The sequence below is a fragment of the Gallinula chloropus genome (assembly GCF_964237585.1).
Source record: "Gallinula chloropus genome assembly, chromosome: 5".
Classification (NCBI taxonomy): Eukaryota; Metazoa; Chordata; class Aves; order Gruiformes; family Rallidae; genus Gallinula; species Gallinula chloropus.
This window is the reverse complement of record NC_140090.1, coordinates 11,706,233-11,733,096: the sequence shown is the minus strand read 5'-3', so window position 1 is coordinate 11,733,096 and position 26,864 is coordinate 11,706,233. Positions and strand designations below refer to the sequence as shown.

The 26,864-nt window shown below is 39.2% G+C and overlaps 1 protein-coding gene across 1 annotated transcript; it reads right to left on the bottom strand.

Moving 5' to 3' along the window:
• Positions 1-6,771: 6,771 nt before the first annotated feature.
• HACD2 (3-hydroxyacyl-CoA dehydratase 2) lies at positions 6,772-26,614 on the bottom strand. Its single transcript, XM_084265459.1, has 7 exons — positions 26,469-26,614; positions 20,158-20,275; positions 19,791-19,809; positions 15,821-15,909; positions 9,878-9,999; positions 9,063-9,241; positions 6,772-7,074 (listed from the first exon to the last, which is right to left on the bottom strand). Exons 1-7 carry the CDS (start codon positions 26,597-26,599, stop codon positions 6,992-6,994), a joined length of 741 nt encoding a protein of 246 aa, XP_084121585.1. The 5' UTR covers positions 26,600-26,614; the 3' UTR covers positions 6,772-6,991.
• Between the last annotated feature and the right edge of the window lie 250 nt (positions 26,615-26,864).

The following is a 26,864-nucleotide window of genomic DNA, read 5'->3' as shown; positions in this document are numbered from 1 at the left end:
GTGGGTCAGAAAAAAAGAAATAAATATTGCCTATCCTGTTTTCATGAGAAAGCCAGGATTGAACAAAACCATACAAAACCAGACTTTTTTATTTAAAAATTACTCTGAATTACACAACTTCAACAGAGAGAGATAACACGTCGCACAGTACATTTATTAAGAATTTATAATAGGGCTCCAGTGATAGGTTATGATGAAAACAAATACCAGTTAAAAACATGTAACTGCAAAATAACTATCACATTATTTTTAACACCAATGATATGCAGTCATTTTACATCTTTCCATCAGTAATTTCTTTCTTCAAAATCTGTCAACCTACAGCCTGATCTGCAGTCATGTATCACCAGGAAACTGGGCACCCTGGCCCATGAATGCTTACATCTGCCCCAAGTTTGTACACACCTGTATGCCTAGAGCAGATTTCCACATATCCTTTGATATGACAGTATCTTTTGAAAAATAATTCAATCACTTCCAGATTGCAGTTTACTTCTAGTGGGGCTTTGACAGTATGAACTGTTAACGTCCAAGTCTCACTAAGTAAAATAACCAGCAATGTTCTGTTTACAGTTTCACATCCATTTTCTTGCTGATTCAGCTTTTTTACTGTTCCAGTATGCTAACTTCAGAACAGTTAAAGTGCTTTGTTTACTTAATTTAAATTGCACCTAAAAACTGAGCAAGGAAGCACATTCAATACTCAGACCAGCAACTTTTGCAGAAGTACAACACAGGAACAGAGGACTAAATCAGAGCATCTAAGCCAGTGCATCCAAACCCTATAATTGTGCAATAAACACAGGGTAGAGAATGAAAGGGACTTCATGTCATCAGCACAGGCAACCAGACAAAATACAGCAGCATTTCTATTAAGTGCTGTTATTCTGCCTTACAGGAAAAAAAAACAACAAAAAACCACACAAGAAAAACAACCCACCACCCCAAAACTCCCCCCAAAAATCCCCCCAAAATAACCCAAAGAAAACCCCATAACCCCCAAAGCAACTACTGGATACCAAAGGAGAAAAGCAAGTTTCAAATTTTGTGAACTCGCAAATATTCTTTGGGAAGCACAATGGTAGCTCTGTATCCTTCAGCACCTCTTTCCTTCTTCCATCTCATCATTTTATTGACTGTCATTCAGCAGAGAAGACCAGCACTCATCTTTTTTTCTTATCCAGTAAGTGAAAAAGCGTATTTTACCTGAAGGAATATTAACTGAAAGGCAAACTGATTTCATAAAAGCAACCTAATGTTAGGCTGACTGTAAGGCCGTCTGCTTCCTATATCCTCTCCACAACTGGGTTTTGGGGTTTTTTTTGGTAAGCATGCTAGATGCAGAAGAAACAAACCACTGACCTTTAAACAGACATCAACTTAAAACTAATTTTACGGAAGATACCAGAAATTGTTTTTTATATATGTGTGTGAGTGTGTGTATCCTTCAGACTATCACTCACTGTTTTTAGAGGGACACTAACCCAAGAGGCTGAACGTAGCCAATTCACAGCAAACGTGATTCTGTGAGTTCAAGTGTTCCAACTAGAAAATAGTAGTTTTACCCTTTTTAATGTACACTTGTGGTATTTATATATGGTGACTGTAGTATTTACCAGTGCCTGACAGCTACAGATGGTTTGCAGATTATACGGACTGAAGCAGGAGTCAAAAGGACAGGACAAAATACAATTCAGTGTTCACAATTCAGCAGGGTAAGCCTCTGCAAAAACTTTTAGTAACGAATTTCCCAATTACAGTACCCTCATGTAGTACCAGGTAGCATCAGATTTCTACATATATAATATACAAAATTAATTTAATGCAGAGAGGTAGTTTGTTGTGACACAGTTTGTGGAAGTATAACTAGATATGGAAGTGTTTCTAAATATTGCAATTAGGATTTTATAGTGGAAGACTGAAACAATATGCATCTACTTAAAATACTAGAAAAACTAAGATACAATATTGAATTGACAGTAACATCTCTTTCCCTAATATTAGCACACTGTCAATGTCAGCACAAAGAAAAAAATCCCCATAACTCTGACAATACTAATGCCCAGCTAATTTGTGAAGACATAAAAAAGGGTATAGGACCTTCTACAGCTGTAAAGAAAAGTATTATTCTGGAAATCAGTGACTAAAAAAGTATTAACTGTTTTAAATTTTCCATCCACACTTTTAATTCCAACTACTTCAAGGTACCGTTCACAAACCATCATAGAAGCTTTATTAATTTTTTCACTAGAGTATTAGAAGTCTCCTGACAAGAGTGGTAGTGGAGATAGGAAGCAGAATTTAAGAGCCACTTGATATTAAATTGAAATTCCAGGCAGTCACATGGCTTGAATCAATCCATTCTAACTCAAGAAATACTTGGTCCGTACCAAGTGAAACCGAATCACATAGATACTCACACCTTTTTATTTTATACTCGGCACAGATCCTTACTCAAGTCTTAACATCAAGAACTGCCAAGGCTTTAAGATGAGCTGTAAATAGTATTGTGAAATTAATTTGCTTACAAACACTGAATCCTTATGCTTTTCAGAGGTTTTGTTACCCTAGGAAACTAAAATTGTTTCCACACATACTATTTTCAAAATGCAAAACGGAAACACAGATAACCAGAAATAGTTATTCTAAGGCACAAATGGAGCTCAGCACCACTCTTCACAACATCACATTTCAAAGAGAAGTTTTTAATTACAGAGTAATGCTAAGTCACAACTATCATGCGTAGGACATGTGCTGATGCTGGGCATGACAACATTATTTCATCCCGTCTGCAATCAAACAAAAAAATCACTGTTGTTGTGCAATCTTATGACAAGCATATGCCTAGAATAACAGCACTCACTCTGCAACTACTACTCAGTTCCTATTAGAGGATTATAACTTGTTATTTATGAGCATTAATGGCATCTAGTCACAGTTTTTAAGTCTCAGGAAGTGTTAAAAATGCTAAGAACATTGTATTTGGTAAATGAACTCTGAAGTACTCTGATGCATCAGTAGAGTATTCCACTAGATGTGTAATACTCAAAATGATTTTGGTTTTGTAGAAAACCATCACCATCTAGAGCACAGATAACAAGAGAACAGAGCTTGCATTCTGTCGAAGATCCTTCAGGAAGTTGTAATTTTGAACATTAACACAGTTAACACATTGTTATGAATATCTCTTTTAAAAAAGTAAAAAGCAGAGCATTCATAATAGTATCAAGTTGCTTAGCTCTTTTGTTCGAGCTGAAATTTATATATGCCAAAAAACCTTGCAAATTGCAAGGTACATATTACATACAAATGAATAAAATTACAGCCCTAATTCACATTTATAAAGTATCAGCTTTTGTTCCTTAAACAGTAACAATACAACATATTTTGTTCAGAATTATTTTATTTGGATTATAGCAATTAGTATCACTGATCAGTAGGCCAAATCCAGGCAGAGAGCACAGAATCAATTTCACAAGGCAACAACACAGAGTAGTAGTTTAGCATACAAACCATTTCACTGCATTATCAAGTAGAAATATCTTCCAAACATGCATAAAAAGTCTATGCTTAATCTTTCAGAGCTCCAGGTAATATCAGATTCCTAAATATACAAAAAATACATTTAACTTATAATAATCTTAGTGAATCAGACTTATAAAATTACAATTTTTCTTCACAACATAGAAAAAAATACAAAAATGACTGTATATAGTTCTCACCCAAATTTCACTGACATAAATATACATCAAAATGTACAATTTGATGTATACTCATGAAAATCTTAAGATGAAATATAGGTTTTACGATGACACTGCAGATTGGTCCACACAAATGCCAACCTTTCTACCAATAGATAAAAACCCCACTTTGATAGAAACATCACATTGTGAAAAATTACAATTTACCTGCACTGTAACCTGCATCTTACTGTAATTTACAATATGAACATTTCTACAATTCCAGTTGTAAACTATACACTGGTAAGAACCTTGATCTTTTAGAGGGTAATGACTAACTCAGACAAAGCCGGCATGGTAGAACATAAAGTATTATCGACCAAACCAGTGCACACAACACAAAGACTACCAAAGCAGAAAACCTGTCTGCTGCAGGAATTTGGTGATGCTGATGGAAAACATGCAAGCCAAGTAAATAACCTGTGGGGAAAAAAACCAACCCTCTAGATCTGTGACAGCAAGTACTAACCAAAGCTTCTATTATAAGGTTCACAAACCACATTACAATTGCAGTGACGGATGAAGGGAAATTTGTTCCTATTTAATGAGGAAGAAAAAACCCCACACATGTGACCAAAGTCAGTATTAGGGAAAAACCCAAACGATATCAGGGCACTAAACTACAGTTCTTACTCAAGATCAGTTTCCATGGTTTTCCATGGAAGCTAAACTTGAAAGAGCACTGCCAGCTGAGTTGCTAGAATTCTTGTACATACTAACTGCATGTTCATACTTCATAATACAATTTTTAAATCAACTCTGTTGATAAGGTTTACTATCAAAGATATTCTTTTTTCTTTTAACAGGAAAAGTACCTGTTATCTTTTAAAAGACTGTAGTTTATTTGCATTTGTGTGGTAAATTAGTATTTTAAAGTAAATACTCCATAATAAAGCTTACTCAGTAAAGCTGTTGGCTGTACAAGCCTTCTCCCTACTGGCAGCACTCTCTGCTTTAACACAGCATCAATGCTATCTATCAGAGATCTGTACTACATCTTCCTTGTCAACAGAGCTGGGGGTTTGTTTCATATAGGCATATTACACAGCCATTTTTTTTCCTCCAAATTGGACCAACAAATTTGAAACCAAATCTTTTATTTGGGCACAGAAATCCAATCAAGAGAAGTTCAGAAGCTGAACACCAACAATAAACAGTAACCTGAGTACATGAGGAAATCAGATCTTTTAGATGACATCCTTCAAAAATACCGATGCTCTTGATTGCAAGTATAAGCAAACGAAGATGTTTTGTTCAGAGGTGGAAGTTTACACTTTTGAACAATGAGTTCAGTATAATGCAGTATTTCTAAGATCACTTCAACAAAGCACCACATAACCCAATGGAGAAGTGAAATCATTGCATCTTTGGATGCAAAACCACTCTGAGGTTGCATACTGCCACAGCAGTAACCATCTCTGAAAGGTTTAAAATAGAAGCAAAAGTCATTACTGTCTCTTACCCTCTCCCTGCTTACAATAGTCCTGTTTGTGTCTCACAGGAAAGGTATTATACGTGTTACTGAGCCCTAGGAAAATTCAGTCAGACTTTTTGATGGAGCCAAAGGAAATTACTGAAGAATGCAAAGTTTTAAATATAGCTCTGACAAACAAACCAAAATAATTGTAAATCCAGCTCTCCAAGTGCTAGAACAGAGGGCATGTGCCCTCAGTACTTACTGGCTATATTTAGGGAGAGCTGTGAGGTGTCTAGCACAAGTAACTGGTATACACATATGGGGCCTGTCCAAGGGGAGGGGCTGGCAGGCACAGCACGAGCATAGTATTGCAGGTACCACAGTAGTACATCATGATGTTACAAGGAGGAAACCAGAGAAGCCCTTGTGTTATTGTCTAGTGTCTCTGACTGGATGAAGACAGGACTATTCAACTACCAAGAGCAAAGACCATAACCTACATTTCCTTTTGCCATCACTTGGGTATCTGTTTACTCCCTTTGTCCCTTCCATTGCCTGCCCTGCCAAAAGTCTTGGGGTACTGCTCAGACAGCATTAATGCATCACACCTCATGACAAAGTTTTCTCAGTTCTCCCACTTTCTGTTTTACCTCCCCAAGAGAAGGCTTAGCTTAAGAACACAGAGGAAGCACTTAGGAAAATGTCACTTTCTATGGTCTTCTGCTCTTTCAAAAGAGCAGATGAGGGAAGGCTTGTTCAACCTGCAAAAGCAGCATGAAATACGTGAGATAATCTGCTTTCAAAGGAACTTAGAACTTTGCAACACTTCAGAAGCTGAGTGCCTGGAACTGCCTGCTTAGATGTGCCAGAGTGATACGCATTAATCACTTGAGAAAAGTTAGGCTGAGGAGCAAGGCCCTCAAATGATTCCACAGCAGACCAAATAGTCCTCAACACAGAAACATAAGTGCCACTGAGATAGTGGACAGTAATTAGAGATGACTTTAAAGTAAAATGGAAGAACTGCACCTGTTTCTGGGTGACCTTATATTGTTTAGATTCATTACTGATATCACTAGAAATATTACAGTTAGTATTTTTTTGTTTTTAATATATTAAAAAGTATCCAGGGATGCAGTACTTAGAGGAGTGTTAATATTTCAGATAAACGTCCTCTGAATTAATATTAGCATTTGAGCAATCAGCTTAAACAAGATCTTCAGAGAACACACTCTGGTCAGACACCCTACTGTTTAAATTCCTAAAGAACCACATTCCCCTCATTTCCTATAATTAGTTTCCTGTTCTTGTTCCCATCACCTTTTAAATACACAACCTACCTTTCTATATTCAAACACTTTGCCTGGATTACGTTGTCTGCTGGAGTCTCTGACAAAATCCTAAAGTATTCCAGAGCACATTGTTTGCTTTCACAGCAATACATAAAGTTTCTGGCATGCAGTCAAGCACTTAAAAAAGAGGTATCAGTAATATAATCCCAATTCAAGCAATTAGTGGGTACAACTTCATCACTCATATTGCAACCTTCAGGCATTTAGTAATAAATTAAAAACATTTAGCACATCATTTAAGGAAAAGGCTAACTGCCAAGCCATATAAAGTTTAGAAGTTTTCTGAAGCACTGCAAGCTGAAAATTATTTCAATGTTTTACACTGTGGAATTTAAGTGAAATTGGATTTATTGGTTATTCTTGCTAAATTATTGGACTTTTACCTCTGACTTAGTTTATCCTGGTATATTCTTTATAAATGTGCTGGGTATTGAAAATCTGCAGCATTTTGACATTTGAAAAGTTCTGAAAAACAGTTGGAATTACTCTGACTTCTTGTGTTCTTCAGTGTGGGAGAGTACCTTTCGCCTCTGACGTAGCATATGAAAATACAGCTGAGGAAAGACTGAAAAGAAAACAGAAGTAAAGTATGAAGTAGGGCTTACATATCAATGTAAGATGCACACTCAGAAACTCCAGGTCACAAATTCTCTATTAATAGAAAACATGCTGATCAGCTTTCCACTCAAGTCATCTATTGCCTTTTATTCTTTAAAGAGAATAAGTGATACTGTCCTTAGCCTTCAGGTACTGTTTATTTTTTTTTTTTGCTAGAGCAAACATTTTTAATTAAATGCAAAATGCCTTATTTAACTCTGCATGTACAAGCAGGATGACAGAAGTTTCCTGAGGTGCACACACATACACATGAAAGTAAATACATTACAGGGAAGGAAAAGTCCTTCTGAAAGAATGAAATTTCCAGATTTGTTTCATTTCTTATCATTCTAGTGTCACTTTTTAAGGATCTAAGGAACTTTATACAAACTGTTATGTCTTTTATCTCTCTATTCTCCATGCAAAGCTTTTTCTCCTATTTTTAAGACATTACACAGTATGCTTGCAGAACAACATACATAAGCAAAATCTAGAATTGCCATGAGACACTCAATCTTTGTGAACTATATAAAAATTAAAGAAGGTCAGTATCAGCCTAAACTATATCAGTTACACATGCAAAGTGTTTGTCAAACATAGGCCAAAGCCTATTTAATTTATGTACTAACACTGTGGTTTTTTTCAGGCCAATGTTTTTTCTTTTGGCTTTCTTTACCCTGTATTTAATTTCCTGATTGTTGTTCTCCTCCCCACCCCCCCCAAATCCTGTTTCACTCTGCCAGTGTTAAGGACTGAATACAGCTGTCCAGAGGCAGAACAGAATACAGAGCCACACGGTTTCTCCATTAGAAGCCTAAGTAATGGGGATCCACTATAGGCAGCAAATTTAATGACATCTTTTCTAGCAAAATGCCAATTTTGACAGACAAGTAATAAATCAGATTTTTAAAGTTAACTAAACGTCAGGAAGCAACTATCAAGAGTTAGCTTCTCAGAGTTAATGTACCAATTCACAACAATAATTAGAAAAATAAATAATAAAAAGACTGCAAAGTTATGCATCAACAGATGATACTGCCTCACAAAATGCCTCATTTAAAAGACAGCAGTTTTAATGGAGAAAGCAGGTTAAAATTGTTACTTGGGTTCAACTTGTGTTCTCTTCCAAGTGGCCTGTTAACTGTGATCTCACTACCAGACAAAGAGTAATTAATACTTGTGATTATTTTGACTAAACCAAAATCTATTTTTCTGGCTGCTTGAAGTTAGTAACATCATTGTTTTGGGAGGAGGGTAACGAAGAGAAACAAATCCAAGAAAAGTGTTTTTGTTTATTTTAAGAACAGCTGGAAAAACTTAGGAACCTTGATGTCAGAATTGTAAGATGGTTCACTGAAAGCCTAAGTGCTTGTTATAGGGACAGCCACACAAGTGAATTTTAAATCTTTGGTTTATCATTCTGGACAAACAAGGTTCATATGAAGACAGCTGCAGAGATAGCCAACAGCAACATCAATACATTATTCTTCATGTTAGACTTTCTTTGCACATTTAAATTTGCTAAAGATTTCTGTGTTCCTATTCATCATTTCAAACATCAACCAGAGATCGTCTCAATTCAAGTTAACAGAAATGGTTCCCTACCATGGCAAAAGCCATGTTCTTATTCCTGACAAAGATCTAGGTTTTAAGAAGCTGTTTCAAACTTTGTTCTCCTGAAAGCCTCAGTGGGTGGAAAAAATATGAAGATGGCAGTATTTGCAAAGTACCACCAGACTTACTATTCCAAGCATAAGAATGAAAAACATGTACTACTGGTTTTGGAGAGTTCTGATTGAGAGTAATCTGGAGTTTTAACTCTGACTTTTTTCTTTACACAATTTTCAAAAGTAATTTTGCAAAACTAGCAATATGTACATTAATCGGACAATTATTAGCTTCTCCCATTATAGTTTTTATTATTAAAAAAAACAACACTGATGAGTTTATACTTACTTGGAATGTAAGAGATCATAACCAGAATCAGGAATGTATAGTAGTCAAAAGAAAAATTGTACTTGTTAGGTAGACTAATGGAATACAAGCCAGACTGCCTGACGAAGGGTAACGCAGCGTATATTGTGAGTAATTCACCTGAGACTCCCATTGGATACAATACTATAAACAAAGTGTACCTAAAACAAAACACATTTATGGAATGGATTAAAAGCATTACAAACCCTGGCAAAACATTTGTTAAATGTTATTATAGCTAGTCAAATTCTAAATTCTCAGCTAAATATTTATTTTCCTCAATGCTTATTCAGTTAGGGTATGGCAATGTGTGAGTATTATTGGAAGATAAGTATTCAAATCAGCAATCAGTTTGAATTCTTGAAAAATTACCTTTGAGAATCTGAAAACACTTTGAAACTATTCTCCCACACACTTTGTTACATTCATTTCTGAACTCTCTGATAGAGGTCATTATATTACTTAAAATGGGGTCACAGTTGATATCAATCAATGAGCTTACAGACTGTTTCAAGCACACCCCTCATATTCAAGGGTTAAATGTCAGTTTACTTAGTTACCTGTTACTGTTAAATGTCAGTTTCTGATAAACACAATCATCTTGTGAATGGGACCAAACTCTGACAAACTACTCTTTCAGCCTACAGTGTACCAGATTTTACATTGTAGTTAAGTTTTAGCTGGACAGAAGCTAAGAAGTCACATTCACCAACAGGGCAAGTGCCTCAATGTATAACCTGGTATTTTGTACTGTTGGGTCAGTGCTTTAAGGCTAGGGTTTCTATTATGACACCTACCTGGCCCATTTGATGAGGTAAGGGAGATGATTTAACAAGCTAAATGTGTAAAAAGAGTAACGGATTATCTCAGTGATTGTCCAGGCCACCACAAACAACAGGACACTGTCTTCATTTTGTACCTGTAAGAAAGAAAAAAAGCTCAATATGAATTCAAGTGTTACTGACTACTTACCAGACCCAAGAAAACCTCAAAGAAATCAATTCCCACAGGTTGCTTTGATGCATTGTTTTAGAGAACAGACTCCAAGAATGAGCTTATAAAGCAAAAACAGTAAAAACCCCTTCTAATGCTCCGTGTTTTTCAAGTTGCTTAAGAGCAGCTCTGCTTGGTGATCAAATAAATGAATATCTCCCATTCTATGCAAGGTAAATTCACACAAGAAATCCCTGAAATGCTAATAATGACTCATAACTCTTCTCATTCCTATACAGTACCAGCTTCTATTTCAGTCCTATGATTGCTTCCTAGTGCAGCAAGCAGAAAGGATGCTAACACATTAGTCTAACAGTCGATATCTGGTTTAGACTTTACATTCTGATCCTAGTCCATGCCACTTCCAAGTAGAAGCATTGTTTTCCTCTCTCTACAGATGAGAAACTGCATCCTAATTTTGAGCAGCAGCAGAACAGCTAATACCAGGACACAGGCTGGGAGGAGAGAAGAAACAGAAACTCTGATTGTCCCACTTCAGGTAAGCTTGGCAACTACCTTCATTGTTCCTGGCTCTTTTTCTGCTTATGGTATCCAGCATAGTTCCTCTACTGTTACACTTGAGGCATTATGTTTCACTGCTTTACACCTCTTAAGAGCTTTTATTTCAGACACACATCACTGAATCACCTTCTACTACCTTCATATTTTGAAAGCTAATGTTCAAAAGCACGTATTTTAAAATAAATTATTAGATTTATTAGATCTGGGAGCATGATTATGAGGTTTAAGTTTCAGATGGAATAACTGATGAAGTAACATATGGGGTCACACACCTGCACTACAAACTCAAAGAGCGCAAACATGATCTTTATGCAGCCTTCCCACTCCTTCCCTCCTCTTGAACAGAATTCTCAGCTCCAGGAGTACCTTGAGCCCAAATTCAGGGGACCGTGGGAACAAAAAGAGCTCAAGCACAAGGGCCTGCATTTTCTTTTTTCCTCCAAGTCTTGAAAAAAGGGAAAAGGAAGTCAGTAGTTGTGGGTGGTACACGATTCATCTTGGGCGCAAGTACAAAAGAAGGAACAAGATGATGTATGGGCAATCAGAAACCTTCTAATAGGAGACTGATCATATATTTGCATGTAGAAACACTGATGATGACCCACAAAAAGCATCCTTCTAAAGACTACATAATCCAGAATGATTTACACAGATATCTTGGGATACCCTGGAACACAGAGCTGCTGTTAATCTATATTCTCCTGCATATAGCATTTCAAGTCACTTTCCTTGCATATTCCAGCAAATGCACTTCGGTCTTTTTCCATGTAAAACAAAACCCAAAATCTTACTTGAAGATCCTCAGTGACAAGACCAAATCTATTTTTATATTGCTACAGGATACTAATCTGTTTTGGGGTCTGCTTTATGAGCAAGACTTAGTTCTCAATCTGGAAAAGTTAACAGCACTTCACAGATGATGCTGTTCCCAAGGAGTAACATGGTTCACAAGCACTCCAGAGCTGCACCTTCTGGTCAAATCAGGAGTAGCAGTTTAGTTGGGTTTTAAACCTATGCACCACAGACTTCAACCCGTACTTTGAAACCTCAGTTCTTAACTATGGAAGTTAAAACCAACGAACAAAGAACTGTAGCTTGAAGAAGTATGCAATGACAAGAAGTTGTGAAGCTAGCGGTGAGCAATAGTTGCAGAAGTAGAAAATCTGGCAGTTATAATCCAGTACTATCACAGGACTTCTCTAACACTGCCTCCTCAGGTCTAATCCTTCCCATCTACTTTAATATTGAACTGTGTTTAAAAGTTATTATAACAGTTCACACCATTGTAACACACACCCAACCCTGTTAAGGTCGCTTAAAGAATCACTGATTATGCCTTTATAGCTTGTGTTACTATTTAAGGAAGAAAGAAAATAAGAAAGGAAATATTAGTCAGAAATAAATACTGGGAGTCATTGGTGACTTTGATACAGAAGTGATCTGTAGTTTTCAGAAAGTTCTATTCTGTGCAGTAAGGAGCAGAGGACTACTGTGCATCTTATCATTGTATTTGAACTACATTCCACATCATTAAAAATCATGTTTTTTATGCACTAACAGATCTGTCAGAAGTCTGTCACTTAAAACATTTCTTTGAGGACCGACAATTTTTCAATGCTTCAAAAAAAGATGTCAGAGATGCACGTTAGCAACCTCCTGGGAACTGATTTACAAAACAGTCTCTCAAGAGTCATATTCATTTAGGCACTGCCAATGCTGCATTTGTATCATTCTCCTTTCAGGTTGAGGATAAGGGGCATAGTACAGCCAATAAACAGTAGACCCTTAATAAACCAGTTGCCCTTAGAACTCAATTTCTCCTCCCCTACTTTTTCATGCCAGTCTTTGAAGGAGGTGGTAGACAAAAGCAAAGCACATTTTACACTTTATTTACAACTTATTTGTCCAACTGCCTTAATAAAGGTCAAACATGCCAAAGACACAATTTTTGGCCTGTGTTTCAAACCAATTTATCATTAAGGAGGGTCCTGAAAATATTGTAGCTTATCTTCAATACTATGAATAACAGACAATGCTTGTTGAAATATTAGAGAATCCAGAGCCTTTTAAAAATGCAAAGATGGGAACTGGGAATTGACAAAATAAAGCCTGAGAGGTTTTTACTGTTCTCCTTATGCATGAAAAGGAAATACTGTAGATCTCTCCACATTCAGAGTAACAGATTGAGAAATTATTTGCAGAAAATTTCAGCTAAACACATAATTAAGCAACTCAGTGCAGAAAAGTAAAACCAGCAGCACTCTGCAACTGTAATGATAAAACTGCGTGCCTCCCTCCAGAGCACCGGTTCTCTGGTACATCAATTAAATTAGAAAAAAAAAAAGAAGAAAAAAAGAGGAAGCTTCATGGTAGGCACAAAGGGCCTGACAGACATTTGTGTTACACAGTATTACTCAAATTTCACATAGATATAAAGCAGTGATGAATCAGGCTTTTCAACTCCACTCACCCCTTTAGAGTACTGAATTCTCCAGCATGGACTTCTTTTACTGTAACTTAGTCTTAAGTATCAGAATTTAATACAACCTTCCCCTATGTGCTTTACTACTGAAGATGGGAATTCACAACTGCAGCTCAATATGCTGTACATGTTGTCTTCATACATCCCTTCTGACTGTCTGATCTATAAAGGTTCGTCCAAATACATACACTATACTTGTCTGCAACTTATCTGTAATGCACCCAACTGGATAAGCATTAAATCACTGCTGACACCATTGTTTAATTACCCATCAGAACTGGGTACAGAGTTATCTATCAGAACAGAACTCTACGAAGGCCTGCCATGATGTCACCATAAGATCTCATTGTTCACACAAATTCAAAGAGACAGCTTTGAACTGAAAGGCACCTTCTGTTCTCCTATGCCCAATTTCCTCTAGCATTTCATGCCATTCTCTGTTTTCTCCTATGTAGTAGAAACTGTAAATTTCACCAAACCAACTCCTTTCTGATGTAATGACAAAACGATTACAGATACTGTATTACATGCCAGACCCTCCTCCACTAAGCCTGCAGCTACTCATATGGTGCTACCAAAAGAAGTGTGCAGTGCTTTAACATTTGCCATGCTTTCACATTTATTATAAATACTTTCATATTGAATTTAACAACACATCAGCACTTAATCCAACAAAAAGCACAAACATGTTAGTGGCAAGAAGCATGCTTCAAATCACATCACATATCTAGAAGTGTATTCTGACAGAAAGGAGGGATGCAATACAGATGCTTCTTCTTTTAACTATATTATATATGAAAACAGTCTGGAAAAGCAAGATACTGAACAAATCTCACTCAAAGTTAAAGAGGAAAACTGAGTTTTATTTTACAAGAACCTCATCATGCAACTGCATAGCTTACAAGTTCCATAAAGCTGTGTGAGAATTTAATCCTGGACTTCACCATGGAGCTCACTTGTGCAGACAGCCCTTTAGAAAAAGTAGAACACTCGTGACACTTTCAATACATCTCCCCAGGTGAGACTGCATGCTCTCTGCTTGGGGGGGAAGGGGAGGGGTCAGAATACAGCCTCTTCATTGGATTCATTTGCTCTAAGTCACAGGTGAAAAACTCATCACAGGATTCCTCATCCTTACCATTCTTATGCCCACTTTCTAAGACAAAAAAAAAGTAACACATAATACAGTCTCTCACAAGACTTTAACCAAAAGACCACACAACTGTGAGGAAAAAACTGCATGTACTGTTGTTGAAAGGATGACTTAAGAAAATCTTTGTCAAAAATTAAATGTAAGGCTGAACTTGTTGCTCACATTTTCTTCCATTTTGCTGTTTTTCTCTGGTGAGAACGTGGGCATAAGTGTCTAAAACCTGAACCCACAATCATTTTACAGACTTCCCTTTGATGTCTAACAGACCACATGGAATAACTCTTATCCATGCAATCCAACCTTTAACATTTGGGTTACTTCCAAAACAGGAACCAATTCATAGAAACAGATGATAGCTCTTCTTCAGGAAGCAGCAGGTACCCCAACATTAGACAAGAAATAAAGAAATATGCCTGTAGTCTTACTAAAAGTATTTTATACATCTATCTAAAATCTAATGTATTGTGATTTAAGTCACTTTTCTGTTCACAATCTAGTATTCTAGATATTCTAGTCATCTCCAGTTAATTATAGAGACTGGGGTACATTTATTTGCACCAAAAGTGAAATCCATACAGAAGATAAGTATTTACAAGATTCAGTTCACAGAGAAAAATAACATCCTTCCACTTTAAAGGGCATGAAACTAAGGCTCCACATGAGCCTCAGTACTGTCAGAAAGGGCTGTTAATTATTAGGAACTACAGTGACTTATGTAGTCTACATGTGGATGGACACTGATAACTCATTTGAAGTTAAGGAGGAGAAAGCAGCTTCCCTGAAGACTCTGTAACGAGACACGTCTTTAAGACATTCTCCATGTCATGTTACAAAAGATGTTATGTGTGTAACTTTCCACAAAGATTGATTGGCCAAAGTGACAGTGCAGATGTGTCATATCTGGGCTACTTCAAGGTATTCACATGACATGAAAAGAGTCAGTCAGCATCATCTGTATCAACTAAAGCACGTTTACATTTTAAAGTAACTGTCAGGAATAATTATCAAACAAGATTGCTTCCAAAACAATTCTGCAGAAATTTGTATAAACTACAGCAATATTTGGTGTGGGTAAACAATTAAGAAAAACCACACAAGCCCCAAAACCCACATGTGCTTGAATGGAAGAAAAATGAATGGCAAACAGAGGGAAGATTATCCTGGAGAGTAATAAAGGAGAACATCCAGGCATTGCTGTACACCAACAGTCGAAGGGGACCTTCCACATACATGGTAAAGAAAGCAAATTGTGTAATGAAGAGGGGGCAGCGAGGAGATTTGCTATTAGTTATGGCACTAGTGAGATCAATACTAGAATGCTGTCCCAAATTCTGGTTTCCATATTACACACTGCAAAGTTGTGAGGACCTACATGTCCTACAGTGAGAGAATCAGACCTCAGTCTACTTGACTGTCAAATAAAAATTACATCAGATTTATTTGTATTTCTTTTGATCCACATAAATTCACATAAACAATTTTGCACTGGGATAAAAACAGAAGTAATTTTAAGAAAAATAAGGCAGCAATCAACACTTGCTTTTCACCACAGGTCATTAGTTTTTCTATCTATTTTGCCACTTAACTTACCTCTTTTACACTATGTGTTACTGCCCACGTCAGGAAAACCCTTGACATCACTTGGAAAGCAGTCAGAACAACAGAAGAGGGAACAATGCCTGGAAGATATTTTGCAATTAGTAAATATTCCTGACTAACAGGGTGGAAGGTGGGGAGATAAAACACAGCTAAGTCAAAGTCCAGTATTTGAAAGTTTTAGAAGAAAAGCATATAATTTTTTTTTTAATTTTAGAGTATGAAGCCTGTTCTGTGATGTGTTTATACAGCCTAGTGCAATGTAATCCCCTGACAAGACTTTGTGCATCAAACTGCAAATAAAAGCAGTTAGTCTTGCTATAATCATTGCACATTCCTTAATACATGAAATAGCTTAAGATGAGAACTTCAAATAGCTTTTGGGATATGGTCTTTCAAATACACCCTGTTTGATTAAAATATCCAAGCTATTCTTCATTACTGTGATTTAAGAAGTAAAAGTAATAAAGATGTTTTGCCCAGTATATCCCAAAAAACAGCAGGCAAAAAGTATTTTCAAGAAGCACTAATCTAGTATTCTGATAGATATGAAGTTTGTAATTCCTTTCTGGGAATACAAGGGCTTAAAGAAGAAAAAAAACCCAAAACCAAACCTAAGAAATACTTGATGCACTGGTAAGTACAGAAACATTTTAAAGATCTTCTCAAGGAAGCAGATTTCACTGTTTCTTCTAAGCAAGTTGTGAGGTGCTCATTAATCTGCCACTAAAAGGATCCTACTCACCTAGGTCTGACAGAGCAGGAATAGCTTTAGACTACAACATTTCTGAACTTCACAGCACAGTTTTGTTTTCTTCCAAAAGCATGATAAAGACAAATAAAAGAACAGTTGTAGCCCCTAACACACAGTGCTTGTAAAACTAATGTGAATCACAGCAAGCAACACGACAGCCTCAGAAAAATGTAAAGATCAAACTGGAAAGTGGAAAAGGAAGAAAGAATAAGAAAAAACAAAAGCAAGTTTCATTACAATTACTTTCAGTCACACAGTCATTATGTTAGTCTTCTTTCAGAACAGAAATAGGAAATATCCTATAAACACATTTCTCTTCAGTTTTATCACGTATTGTTCATAATCTAATTTCTGTTGTAAAACCTCAGGGCAGAATTTCTGTTACTCAGACAACACAAAGATGGGCTATAAAATCCAACAATCTATACTCATTAAAGGCTCATTCCTATGATATAGCAGACCTTTTCTTTTATGTAATTTAGATCATCCTTTCCTAAGCAAGCTAAAGTAACTTTCTTGCAAAGCAAGCTATAAATAGGCTAACGAGACTGTATAGGAACCACTCAGGATTATCTCCAAGACAGAAAAAGAAGGGGTTTCATTACAACAGGACAGTGCCAATCTATGCCAAAAACAGGAGATCAAAGTAAGCAACTCACCAGTTGAAATTTATGTAAATTTTACTAGCCTGTAATTATTTACTCATTGCCCTGGAACTGTGCCCAACAGGTCATTTCAAACTCTGTATTTTTAAAAACATCTGTCACCACTTCTCCAACACTGCACGCACTAGAACAGTGCTTGACTGAGGGTGCAGGTCCAGAACCAAGCAGCAAGTAAGCCATGCCCAGACCTCTTCCAGGCTCTGGACTAAGCATTCCACCTTCACCAGGAAATGCTCCAATTCCCAACAAGTTCCTGCACAGTTTACAGTTGGAGCCCTTGTATCCCTCCTAACTGAGCAGGCTAAAGCAAAGTTAACCAGCGCTGACTTAGGCTTACCAGAGGGTTACTGGTAAGCATCACTATGGCAGGAAGGCTGGTGCCATAGTGATTCTGTAGGCTGAGCCTGTACTCACCAAAGCCTTCTTGCTTTTCTTCTCTATAGCCTTCAAAAATTACCTGTACTCCTATCACCTCTTTCTATATCAAGTTCCTCCAGGCAGGTCTTCCATGCTATCAGTGCCATTCATACACTGACAAATATCTCCATTAACAGGTAAACACATATCCATGGGCAGTTATAATAAAGTAAGTTTGGTTTTGGTAAAAAACTTTGTTAGGATAAGCAAAAAGATAGAGATATAATGGAATAAAGTGTTCCAACATTCCAGTAATGGTTCTTTTCACTAATATTAAATTGTGTGACTGAGGATAACATGGGCTAAATGGATCCACATCTCAAATCAGCTGAGCCAGGATTATTAGCTCTGCACACAGAAGAGGCTGGTACAGTCTCTTCTTTGCTGTTATGCACCAGGCTGAAGGCGAAACACAGGACACTCCTGCTAATCACTGATTTGTGTGGACATATACTCTAAGGTGTGAAGAAAATATAATCCAGTTTGGGGTTTGGTGTTGGGTTTTTGGTTGGTTTTTCCCTTTTTCTTATATTTCTTACCAGTGAACACTGGCATCTGCACACAAGATTATCTTAGGAAAACAAAAGAGCATTAGAGATTTAGGATGGAAAATAGCATTTATTTTACTTGCAAGTATTTTTTGTCCCACACTGATGTTTAACTTTTCCTTCTTGCCATTTAAGTAAGACTTGAAAAACTTCACATTATTCATTTTAGACAAATGTTTTCAAAGCAGCTATGGTTTATTCTGGTAAGAAGCAGTAACTGAGATGTAGTAAAATAAAACAATATTCAAAGGACTACCTTGAGAGCACAGACAGGTATATGACACACAGAGTTTACTCTGAACACCTTTACATAATCATGAATTTCTTGGAATGATCTGCACACAGCCTAAACCCCATCCTTTATAAGGTAACGTTTTCATAGGAATTACTCAGGAAGGTCAGAAATACTTCATCAACTACAGAATTAGACTGCCCTCTGGTGACAAAGTTATGTATAAGATTTTACGTTTTCCAACCATCACATTTGGTTATTAAAAAACAATGCACAGGAATTCAGAATGACCCTACTTTTACTAGAGTCATACAGCCTCCAGAGTGTGGACTGTTTGCACAATACATGAACAATAGCAGGTTCGTAGCTACAGCTTTAGGAACCTTAATGCCATCTTACTTCTTAAATAGTAGCTAGCAAACAAATAGGAGCTCAAACACATTTGAAGCCACAAGAGCACCTAGTTGAACATAAGATTGTCTCTTTGTCAAGACTGAATTATTTAGAAAAAAAAAAATCAGAGTTAAGCAAAAGTACTGCTCCCTTTTACAGTGCATTTGCTTTGATCTTGCAGAGGTGGTGATACACAGAATCACAGAATTGTCTGGTTGGAAGGGACCCTTCTGATCATCTGTGAACAAACCACCCAAACACTGAGACCGAAGTGTGAGTTACTCATGATGACTAACAAACCAGACAAGGTGCAATCCCGTCACTCGCACACGAAGCTCTTCAGGTTGACTGAACCACAACACTGCTTCTGACCCCAGGCCACCTGCACACATCTGAGCTCCTGCTACGAAGTTAACAAACCAGCCACATAGTACAGGCTAACAAGAATTGTCAAATCTTAAGGAATTCTTAATCTCCAAAACAGCTCCATTAAAGCACAGCTGCATCTGGGATAAACAGTGGCTACCCCTTCCTAATATTACATCTGCAGATGTGGGCACAGTTCTAGTTCATTAAGTGTTTTTTATTGAAATCTACATTACTTACAGCTAGAAATATTTTTCTTGAGGAAAGACAGTTTGGTACAGAAGATTATAGGATGTAGAGATGAAGAGTAATAATCTACTATAAAACATTTATAAACTGCTCTAAGATTTATAGCATTAGAAGGATCTCCAGGTAAAAATAGAATGTCAAGTAATTGAAAACCTATTACACTCTTTTGGGGATTTAACTTGTCAAATTTTTTAGTAAAAAAACAGAATGTGCTTCAAGGAAAAATTTGTGAGTTATACAAGAATTAAATCTGGCAATTCACAAACATTTTAAATGCTAATACATTGCCAAAACTACAGTCTTCTATAAAAATAATAAAGCTGAAAATCTCCCGGCTTACCGAATGCACAGTGCAGAATCTAGAACAAAAAGAAAAATTCAAATCACTAACATTTCAAATGAAGCAATTCAGAAATACATTTAGTTCTACCACAAGAGTTTAATATTCAATATGTGGGTTTCAAATATTAGGCTTAATATTTAGAGCTCTGCTGCCCAAGCTAAATAGCAGACAGTAAGCTCCCTCATAAATTCAGCATTTATGCAAGGTGTATTTCTTCTGTTTGCCTCCAAATCAGTCTATAAATGCTAATGAAAAAACCCAACTACCTACAAAGAAAGCACTGTTCAAAAAAGGCTGCCTTATTTCTCTTAAAGAAAACACCCATGCAAGTATTAAAAACTCTAGAGAAGAAGACTACACCTACCTCAAGCAAAGCTCCAGTTTGGAAGAATTTCAGGGGCTTTTCTATGGAATAGTAAAGGCTATGGTAGCTACCTTTAGCCAAGTATGCTCGGACCAGACCAACTGCAATAACGAGCCATCTGAAAGAAAGAAAAAGAGTGTAAGATGAGGAGACATTAAGCAGAGCATAAATGCAAAGAAATCCTTAATCCCTCTCAATATCCAAGAAAGCAACAGGTATAGAGCTGTCCTGAAAGATACTAATGGTTTGCCTACCCTCTGAAACACTGAAAACATTAAATATTTGGAATCTCTGAAAATGTATCAAAGTTAAATATTATGCATTATTTTAACATCTTTCAGCACCAACATGGTACCAACATCTTTAGGGTCTAAGTTTAATTTTCAGTAAGCTGTGTTTAATTTAGTTACAGAAGGTATTAATGACATTTTAAGTAAGATTGGCATCACACTTTGTGTAGTTTAAGCAAACCATTTACTGCTAGTCAAAGATCTCTTACCATACCATAGCTTAAAGAAGCATGACATAAACAATTAAGATTCAGAAAGCATTAATTTTAACATTTCAATTCAAAGTAAACCCTTACACTTTATGATAGACTATCCAACTTAATTGCTAGCATATATTTTATGAGAAACTGTTATGGAGAAGTAGCTGCAAGAAAAGTGAGCCTGCTAAAGCTCTGAAGGCAGTGATGCCATGCCTGCCCCAGCTTTCCTTTCTAAGCAAAATATATCTAGGCCTATGTATGTCTAGCTATATAGCTGCAACTATACTATAAAACCTATCATCCTGCTGATTTTTCCCTCAGGTGATTTAGGAGGCAGCCCTAAAAATTCTTCCTCCAGTCCTGGTTGACACCGTAACATCTTTCAGTACCACAGCTGCCCAGAGTCCCTGTTTACCATCGCCCCAGAAATTCCTCAGTGAAGCCTAGGACAAGCCACAACACTAAGGTGGGTACACCCTGGTCAAACCTTTTTTCATTTGAAATCAGCATCTGTAGTTAACTTTATTTCCCAGTTGCTTGTGGCAAACATGGGGAGAAGGGTTTTGTTGGTGAAGGAGAGGGAATCCTTACCAGTGGCTCCTGAACTTTTCACTTGACAGGCTCATCCTGGCTGTCTCACCCTCAGCTACTCACAATGCTACCCTATGTAACCTGCATCTCCACCCAGCACCAGCTTTTTAACAGCACTTCTAACAGTCACCAAGCACCTCTGCTAACAACAGTACATCTTGGTGGCAGTGTGTGTAGACACACAGAAAGTCCCCCAACTATGCAGTAGCTTTTTATCCTTTGGAAACAAATAAAGGTGCAGCTGTAGTTTTTAACAGGGAAGATGAAGAAACTCCTTTTAATTTCCAGCATACTAAATGCTTACATATACCATGTTAGCTCAGGTATTAAGAGGTTTATACAGATATTGTACCAAATGTAATAGTCATTTGAAACACTTATTGAAAAATCTGAACTTTACAGTGTAAATCTGGCATCCAAGTTCATGTTCTTAACAGCATTTGTTAATACAACTGAAAAAAAAACCCTATTTCTTTTCTGCCTGGACTTCTCAGAAGATGGGCACCAAAGAAAAGCAGCAGGAATGGGGAATGAGAAACAAGCCCTCATTATCAGCAGGGACAAGTTATTTCAGTTAAAGCTGTCTTGTGAAACCAAAAGACAAACACTTGCCAAATAACAGCTGTTTACAAAGAAAGAATCAGATTAATTTGACATTTGGACTTTGGTGCAGAATAAACCAGCAAGTGCTACAGTATTAATGACTCTCCTTCCCAACACTGTCTGCTTCTCTTTTAGAACAGAGAAGCAGAGCAGGTTGACAGTGTCCTGTTTGTATCTGTCAAGTTTCTCTATTTTTTCTAATCTTCCTTGTTTGTTGAGAAACTTTGCCGAATTGAGCAATTTCTCAGGTTGCACAAGAAACCAGTTCTTGGTTGTGCCTGCAAATCGTTCTCACCTTATTCAAGCATGTGGCTCCCAGAGGAGCTCCAGACCCTTGCTCATCTCTGCTCTCCCTGCCAGCCCACTGACTTCAGACTGTACTTTCCATTCCCAAAGAATACACCTCTCAATAACTAAATTACTCTCCACCAGCAACAAAAAAGTACAGATCAAAGTATTAATTCATACAGAATTAAAAGCTGTGCCTACTTTGTCTGGAAGATTTTAGTACCTCTGTCCTACTTCTCTGATTCTACACTCTCCAGGACTAGAGAAAATGCAATAGAGTAGGTGAAAGTGAGGAATATTTCTTTTTCAGAAAAACTGAAAATTGATGCAAAGTTTAAAAAGGCAGCAAAAAGGCACCAGTGTCACACGGAAGCTAAGCTATAAATCAGTTTTTCCAGCTTTCTCTGACCTAAGCATGAAAGTCCCAAATATACCAGCTTTCATTAAATTACTGCTGCTATGCCTGTAAACTTCAAGCTAGACATTTTGTTAATCCAAACTAAGGAAAATAAGTGCAGCATACACAGTAAAATTTTTTATACTTTCAGTTTTGCAGACTGGGTAAGCAAACTTCATGCTCGCGTCCCTCAGTTTAATTCCCTTTATTTCTCTTACAAATTATAAAAAGGTGCTTTCCTATGCAAAGTCTACAGGTGTTCTGCATCATTTTTGCAAGAAAACACAGAAAAGAAGTGCAGCAAATTAACCTGAAAAGGGAGAAGTGTACTTTGACTCCTAGCAATCAGTCACTGAATCTGTGGACAATGAAACCTAGAACCCAGCACACTCTTTGCTCCACACTGATAACACGAACCCTTGCAATTTCAAAAGCTATTACATCAAGATCTGTCTTCTTGCATGAAATCATTTTCAAAGTCATTGTTTATACTACATCAGCTACTTCCATCCAGAAGTACCAGTCAGTTACAGTTAGGGCACTTGACTAAAAAGAAGAAACATAATCCCATTTTAAAGCAGGTTATCAAACATTCACACTGGATTCTAACAGCGTGCCCTACTTCCCCACCCTCCCATTATTCACTGATTTCAGGCAACCATGGGTTTTAGGAAATCAGCTCTATGCTGCATCCATGCCTCCAGAATGAGCTTCCTATGCCAGGTCAGGCATGACTACACGACTTCAAGCTGTGAAAGTGACAGGAAAGTAACAGTTTGACTGAATGCAAGAGAAGGAAGAGGCAATGCTTTCTATGCTTTCTACATCTGAATGCCTTGAACCACTGTTCAAAAGTAACCCAAGTGAGTACATCTGAGAACCAACCGCAGGACTGGTTATTCCCTGTTGTGCCGTGTCAGTTCCTGTTCTGAAAGGGGGACACCCACTTAAACATGTGAACTGAATGGAGAGTATATGCATCTTCATTTTGAGATCTGCAAGTACACACACTTTTTCTACTGTTTTGCCTTTGCAAAAGCCATTTAATACTAGGAATCCATACACTGCATGCACTATGCTATAAAATTAGAAACAGGATGATTGATTTTTAGAATCAATGTTTTCTTTAGCCAAATCAAGATAAATGCAGAGTAAATATAATTGTGCCGACATTGTTCAATTGTTACTTGATCCATTTTAAATAACACTAATAGAGAAGGCAACTATGATTTGAAAACATTTACTCTGCTACTTGATTATTGCACAATAAAACCATATCATGCTTCAGTTTAAAAGCCACCTTTTTTTGCAAAACAAACAAAAACCCACTTAAAAATAATCCCACATGCTTTCAACAGCATCACTTCATCATCTGGGAACCTTCAAAGTTTTGGTGTTTTCATTTTTCCCACGGCAGTGCTGTCTGACAAACTAAGTCTGCACACTCCAGTTGACACAGGGACAGTAAATACCACCAGCTGCCTATCAATCATGAACCATTGAGCTTCTGCCAACCAACCCCTGAAAATCCACCTTATTATAAAGGCTTTTAAAAAGAAGGAAGTAACTGAGGGTTTTGTTGGCTTTTTTCCTAACCTCAGCACTGTACATTAAGAAATTACAGCAGCATCCAGGGAAAATGTAAAATCCTCAACCATTTGAAGACAAGTTATCAGTCGGAGCCTTCAGGGACTGACACCACAGAGATATGAGCTGTGATCACTGCACTCCTGTGGCAGTTCCCCAAATGGCAAGAAATCACCTAATCACAAACATGCCAGGAAAAAAAACAGCTCATGTTAAAGCACTGCAAGCCACATCCCACCCAAGACTGGCATTTTCTAGGTTCCATACAAATCAGGAAACAGGTAGTATCACAATCAAGATTTACCTAACAATGGGAAGCTGAACACAGGTTTATGATATTCATCTCTGAGTTTTGAACACCTGGATTTTTTTTTCCTGAGGAAATAGTTATTTCATATGCTCAGGAACCTGCCCGCTGTTATAAAAAGTTCAGGAATTTTAAAGAAGCTTCCTATTTATACTGCAATTTCTTCCTCAGGCTTTTGAGCTCCTTAATTTATTAAATATGAGCAGTTAAATGAGCAGGCAAATGGTTTTACTTATAAGAAGAGCTCAGAGAGGTTAACTTCTGAACATTGTGCAATTAAGAATTTCTGAAAAAGATTGTTTTTTAATGAAACTGTTGGGTAACTATCATTCCCCTTGGAGTGAAATACTCTGCAGCTATCATGGAGCCATACATCTGCTTAGCACTTCCATGTCACAGTAACACAGCTACTGAGCAAGGGGTGTAACGAGCACCTGACAAGAACTGAGCTCTCCCTTCTCTGCTACCTTGGTTCCACATAGGTGTAACTATCCTACACACTGAAATAGCACCAGCTGGCACCAGCAAAGACAAGAATCATCATGTCCAGTTACTTATTGAAATATATCCTATTAACTCCACACTAATCTTCCCTCAGAATAGCGAAACCAGTCTGTTTGCTCAACTCTTCACCTGATGGGATTTGTCTAGCAGAAAACAGGATCATCTGAGATCCATTTTAGAGGCTCTTTCCCCCATCCAGCATCTTCCATCTCTCAAAAGATTATTTTTATCTGGCTTCCAGCAGGACTCTACAACCGCTTAAGAAACCCAACAAACTGTCCATTATCTCGAGAGTCCCAGCTGTCACCGTTTTGACGTTAGCACCTAAGAACACCCCTGAGCACACACCAACCGCACCAGCTCTCCATCGTGCTACACAGGGCAGAGCAGAGCATCAAGCAGGCCCAGGAGCTCACACACTGCAAGCAGGGGCTTTCAACTCCACCTGAAGCACACAGGGGCTCTAAGAGGGTAACAGCTTTGTCTTCTGAAGCACTACTAGAGATAAATTCGCTGCACTGAGATTCATCTCCCCTGAAAAGCACTGAGCTCCACACCCCAGCCATGGTGAGCAGAGAATGGGGACCTGCACAATCACACGGATGCAAAGATAGTTGCAGAGCAAAGTAAGGCGTCGATTTTCAAGCCCAGCGGTTCCCTCCTGTTTGCACTGTTGCACATAATTCGTTGTGACCGTGCCGCAGAGCCAGGGCGGGCTGACCCAGGGCTGCTGCCGCGCAGGCCGGGCAGGGGCAGCGCCCGGGAGTGCACCGGGAACTCCCCGGCCCCGGATTACGCGATGAGAAACCCGAGGAAGCAAAGCAGCTTTACGCATACGCGGAGGAAAGCCCTCTCCAGCACGAGGGGCTGCGAGAGGAGGCTTTGGTCGCTGTTTTAGTGTTATGGAAAGCGGGAGGCACGAGCACCGACAGCACAAGGGACAACGGGAGCGGCAACGCATCTCCGTCCGACGGCCGGGCAGGCTCGGCTCGAGGGGCGGGCGGGGACGGACGGGGCGCAGCCAGGGCAGACACCTAACGAGCTCCTCCGGTCCGACTCCCGGCGCCGCGGAGGAACTGTTCGCCCTGCCCGGCCCCGCTCCACCCGCTGGGGCCGCCGGCCGGACCCGCAGAACCGGGACAGGCGCGGGGACGCGCACACACACGCGTGCGCGCACACACGCGGCGCTCGCAGGCACTGCGCGGGGCGCCGCACCCGGCGGGCGCCGCTGCCGACGGGACGGGCTCTGCCGAGCCCGGTGGTCCCGGGGAGAGCCTGACCCGCCGCCGCAGGTACCGTGAAGAGGGGGCGGCGGCAGCGGCGGCCGGGCGCTCCCTTTCCCCCACCAAGCGAAATGCGGCCGGGGCGGGGAAAGTTTCCCCGGGGCGGGGAAGGCGGCGGCGGCCGGAGGTACAACGGCGGCCGCTGCCCCGGGGAGGCGGGCGGGGCGCCCAGGGGAGCCCGGGTGCAGGCGGGCGACGCACCCCTGCCAGGGAGACCCCCCGCGAGCGGCCGCGCCCGGCGGCCCCCGCACGCCTCCTTACCCCGCCGTCATCACCACGTTGTAGATAACGAGGTAGGCCGTAGCCAGGGCGCCCGGGCCCTTCCTCCGCCGCGGCTGCTGGCTGCCGTAGCCGTTATCCGCCCGGCTGCCGCCGCTGCCAGACGCCGCCATGTTACGGCGCTCCCGCGGCCTCCGCTCGCTCTTAGCGTACGTCGGGGCCGCGGGGCGGGGCCTCGCCGCCTCTCCCGGCGCCGCCATCTTGGAGGCGGGCAGGTCGCTCCGCGCAGTCGTTGTTCTACCGCCTCGCAGTCCGTGCCGCTTTCGCCGGCCGTGCCCGGCCCACAGCCAGCTCCTCTGCTGCCCGCGGAGGGGAGCTGAGAAGCGTGAACGGGAGCGGAGCCTGGGGACGGCGCTTCCCCTGACTGCTGCCCGCCAC